This window comes from Myotis davidii, unplaced genomic scaffold, assembly GCF_000327345.1.
Source record: "Myotis davidii unplaced genomic scaffold, ASM32734v1 scaffold50, whole genome shotgun sequence".
NCBI lineage: Eukaryota > Metazoa > Chordata > Mammalia > Chiroptera > Vespertilionidae > Myotis > Myotis davidii.
Window position 1 is genome coordinate 459439 of NW_006282004.1, and position 5246 is coordinate 464684.

Sequence of the window (5246 nt, forward strand, 5' to 3'; positions counted from 1 at the left end):
CCCTACACACGGTGAGTACTAGTCAATTTACTATCAGCCAATTTACATGTGAGTTTTCATAGGTACAACCTATCTTGATTCCCTTTTGAGTTTCTGGGTTGTAGAAAGAAGAGGTTGGAAGCTATTGATGTAACATCATCATAAGCCAAAAAGATGTATTTGGAATATAACTAAACTTCAGATCTAAAAGCATGCCAGGTGGTACTAGAATTATCAGGGGGATCACTTCGTAAATTATACAAATGTCTAATCACTATGTTGCACACATAAAACTAATGTAAAATAATAATGTAAAATAATAATATTGAATGTCAACTGGTAATTAAAAAATAATAAAAATCAACTGAAATGAAGGCAGAAAATATCTTGAGTTCATATATTTTCACACTGGAGTCACCATAACCCAAGGAAGAGATTTATTCCACCCTCCTAATGTACAAGAGCTACATTTGGAAGGAAGCCAATGAAAACATAGAGCATACTCATTTTAAATGAACACCATACATAGTTTATACACGACACAACCATCTGGACATTTCCCAGTGTTTTCCAAACCAGGAGATTTTTGTTGTTTTTTTTATTTGTTCTTTCCAGAAAACTTTTAACTTGTAAACTCTCAGGCTAAACTGAGGCTCATCAAAAAGTGTCAGCTCTCTTGTTCCCTTGACAATAGGTGAGCTCAGTGTCCTGCCAGCCCCACCAAGCTGCCTGCACCAGTCCCCTTCTCAGCTCACCTCCTTGGAATGATGCCATTTTCCAAACTTGTTGTCTGGCTTCGAAGCCAGCGGCGCTGGTAGCTGCTAGAAGAGGACGTAGAGGAGCTGGGAGATGGGAACGGTGTGATCAAGAGGCTGCTTAGGGAGGCTGTGGGGAGGAAAATTAAAAGTTGAAAGTTGTGGTAAATGAATACTGTGTAGCTAAATAAAAAAATACATGCAAATAACCTAAAGTTTTAGGTTCTACCAGTCATAGCCAGGAGGGGGAGACATAACTTCTCCCTTATTAAGACTTATGTACAGCAAAGGAAACATTCTTTAAAAAGGAAAACAAATGAAGAGAAACAGGGATTACAAACCACAAGTGCATCAATTACCTGGCCCCATATTATGAATGCAAAGTAATTATTACTCATTCAATTAGAGTGCAGAGTGCATACTGCTCATAAAATGGTCCACATATAACATAACTGATTATATTGCCACCTGGTAACCAATGAAATATTTGCACAATGTTTACTTACACAGGTGTAAGTAAATCTAGATGAAATATAGGCAAATGAGTATTTGCTCCACATAATATCTTCTCTCCTGCTGCCCATCACCAAATACACAATATTTACCCCGCCTTCCCCCCCCCCACCTCCAGTCTCTAATCTTAACCCTTTGCAGTCCAATTTTATTTTTGAAATTCAAACACTCTGATCCAAATTAATTGACGAGATTGAATGTTGAACTGGTTTGTGGTGTCGACCTCAGCCTCGACGTTGGACCTGCTCCTAGCACCTGGTCTGTCGAGTCAGCCTCCACGTTGGACCGAAAAGGGTTAAATCCATTTTCTGCTTGGATTACCTATTTGCCTCCGAGCCTCTCTCTGCTTCCTCCTGATACATAATACTAGATGCCTGCACTTGGGCTTGCAGTAAGTTATGAGATGGCATGCTGGCCCCGACTTTTCTAACAGGCAGAGAGGGACTGGGCCATCTCAGGTAGGCACAGGGTTTCTTTCAAATCACAGTGGCTCGGAGGATGTCTAATGGTTTGGAAGAATGGAAGGAGATGGACTTTCCCCTTTTACTTCCCTAGGACTAAGGAATTACACACTGAAATGTTACTCAGTCCAATGGAGAAGGAAATGGGGTGTTACAGATGGCTAGACAACATTTTCAGAAGCAAATCACAGGGCAAAGGAAACTGACTTCTGTAATCATAGTGTACTATGCTCACTGATATCACTTGACAAGGCAGTTTCTCCAAATGACTATTATATTTTTATGTATGCCTTACAGGCAGATGGAAATAATCTGGCTCTCTGACCTCAGTTTTTAAATACTACAAGAGTTATCTGGCTATTAGTCAATATTCAGTAAGCTAATGCTGAGTGTCTATCATGTGCCAGGTGTTCTGTAGGATACAGTGGTGGACAAGACACACACGTATCGGCCTGCATGAAGCTTCAAGTCTAGAAGAATATCAATGAGCTTTCCAGGCTATAAAATGTAGATGCTTTGCTCACAGCAGAGGCCTATGAGATGCTTTGTGTGCCTTGTACCCAGGACAGTGCCCTGAATACAGCAGACACTGAATAAATGTTTACAACATATACAGCACTTCTGCACTAAAGTGTTACGCAGATGTGGCTGGCTCCATCAGGTGGCCTCTGTTGCAATCTGGCTTCAGCCTTGATTTAAGCCTGGACATAAATCTCCAAAATCAAATCCACATTTCAAATATCAGTGAGTCAGTAATTTTACTGAGAATTTTGCAAGGAGATAAAAGAGTGTTTTTCCCTCAAAGCCACACAAAATTACTTAATAAAAAAAATCCAATTAGAAATTTCTGCCCCACCTCCCAAGTTCTCAAAGTCTCCTATAAATCCAGAAGGTCCTCGTTCCCTACTCCCAAATCTTCAGGGTCCCCTGTCTTCTGCAGAGCAAATACACTTCTGTTGGCAGGTGAGGACAGTTGAGGGGCAGTACTTGTATTACAAACATTTTTGTCCCAGCACAGAAACAAGACTGTGGTGATATACAGAGCAATACAATTTATTCTGGAAATTGTACTGCTATATAATTAAGTTTAGTAAACTGCAAGAGCCCAAGCTCCTAGTTCAGATCCCAGCTCTGCCACCAGCAGCTGTGACACGTGGGTAGGTTACTTAACCTCTCAGCTTTCTCATCTGTAAAATGGAGACAATATGGTACCACATCTCAGTATTTTCCATGAAAGCCACAATCTGCTAGTGCTGTGGTTGGCAAACTGTGGCTCGCGAGCCACATGCGGCTCTTTGGCCCCTTGAGTGTGGCTCTTCCTAAGCCTTAGGAGTACCCTAATTAAGTTAATAACAATGTACCTACCTATATAGTTTAAGTTTAAAAAATTTGGCTCTCAAAAAAAATTTCAATCGTTGTACTGTTGATATTTGGCTCTGTTGACTAATAAGTTTGCCGACTACTGTGCTAGTGTGTTGTGAATTATTTAGTGGATTGAAACCAACATTTAAAAACTTATAATGCAGTGTAAATATTAATTGATGAAACTTTTGTTTGTTATTTATAAAGATGTTCGTTACTGGATCATGATGTGAAATGCATTTGCATGTGTTACAGACAAAAAAAAGTTTGAAAAACACTGATCTATTTCCTAAGGTTCCTGTGAGAATTAAATCAATCCATATAAAACATTTAGTCCAGAGCCCCACATGATGAATGTTAGCTATTCACTCTCTGATAATTCTTGGAAAAGGTGGACTAATTCCGATATTTCTGAGTACTAAATGGTTATTAATGCTGATTGGCTAATTATGAAAAGAAATTAGGATTTGTAAATAGAGACATGAAAGGGAAGGCAAAAAATTAAAATAAAAAAGTGAAGAGACTATTCCTTTTCTCCTCATTAAAAAAATGCTGAATAAGAATGTCTGTGGCATGCAAATGAAATATTAAGCTAAAGTGCTGGCTTAGAGCTATCCAGCATTTCCTCATCAAAAATATCTTAATACTAGAGGCCGGGTGCACAAAAATTGTGCAGTGTGTGTGTGTGTGTGTGTGTGTGTGTGTGTGTGTTCCTCAGCCCGGCCTGTGCCCTCTCGCAGTCCGCGACCCCGCGGGCGATGTCCACCGAGGGGTTCTTAGGGCTGCCGCAGAGGCAGGAGAGGCTCCCGCCACCGCTGCTGCACTTACCAGCCTTGAGCCTGGCTTCTGGCTGAGTGGTGCTCCTCCTATCGAAGGGCACTGACCACCAGGAGCAACTCCTGCATTGAGCGTCTGTCCCCTGGTGGTCAGTGCATGTCATAGAGACTGGTCGTTCCACTGTTCGGTCGATTTGCACGTTAGGGTTTTATTATATAGGATTACTCAATAAGATTTTTATGGAAAAGTACTGTGGTATATATCAATCAGACACCCTAAGAAACAATACAGTTACAACTCTCAAATACAAAATCAGGCCTAATTTTGGCCCACAAACTACTGCCATTTTTCATGAGTGAAGAGTGGATCCAGATATCCAATCAACATTTAGTGCATCTGATGGTTGGCGAGGCTCAATCTGAAAGGCAGTGCAGTGTGATACAACACCTGAGCTCTGCTGTGCAGCCTGTTCGCCTGAGGAGCTTAATAAAAACAGCTGTGCGCTATCAGGTGTCTCAGCTGGTTGGAGTGTCGTCTCGTACACCAAAAGGTTGTGGGTTCAATCCCTGGTTGAGGTACGTAGGGGAGGCAACTGATCAATGTTTCTCCCTCTTACATCAATGTCTCTCTCTCTCTCTCTTCTCTCTCTAAAATCAATAAAAACATATCCTCCCCTGGGGAATAAAAAAATAAACAGAGCTGCACAGGCTCTGCCCAGTTGATGCAAACTCCTTTTGCTATGGGGCCTGGCATCTACTGGATACTGGAGAGTTTTTACATGGGAGTTCAGTGGGGAGCATTCCAGCCCTAGCCATGCCCCCAATTAGCTCTGTGAGCTGGGTAAACAAATTCTCCAATTGGTTATAAAAATATGAGACTTATAAATTATTCCTAGGCTCAATTTAAGCTTCAAAAGTGCTATGTCTAAAGCTCCTTAAGATTTTCAGTATACTTTTCTTTGTAGAATCCTTTTATAATTAGAAAAATGATAATACATACATGGATTACAAAGACTTTTGCAGTTTTGTGCACTAATGAGAAAATAAAAATTAGTCAAAATCCCATCACCAGATTACTGTTAACACTGTGTACCTGGTTAACTCCCAATTTAAAAATTTGTGCTTTTTCCCCTACCCTCCTGACTGAGAAGAACTCTTTAACTGGCATCCATTTGTTCCTGAAAAATGTACCATTCTAGTGGGTGATTTGATAACAGGGGAGGATATGCATGGGGTAGAGGTGGGGAAATCTCTGTACCGTCTACTCAGTTTTGCTGTGAACCTAAAACTACTCTAAAAAAATAAAGTCATCTTCTGGGAGGTGGGTTTAGGAGCTGGGTGAAAAAGGTGAAGGGACTGAGAAGTACAAGTTGGTTGTTACAGAATAGTCCTGGGGATGT

At 40.8% G+C, this 5246-nt stretch overlaps 1 protein-coding gene across 4 annotated transcripts in view; it reads right to left on the reverse strand.

Annotated features, from left to right (window-relative positions):
• Window positions 1–5246, reverse strand: part of FNIP2 (folliculin interacting protein 2) — an 88499-nt gene that overhangs the window by 46262 nt on the left and 36991 nt on the right. For all 4 annotated transcript variants that reach the window (XM_006752659.2, XM_006752657.2, XM_006752660.2 and 1 more), the window contains one exon: window positions 735–864. In XM_006752659.2, the coding sequence (XP_006752722.1) occupies window positions 735–864 (130 nt within the window). The remainder of the gene's footprint in view (window positions 1–734; window positions 865–5246) is intronic.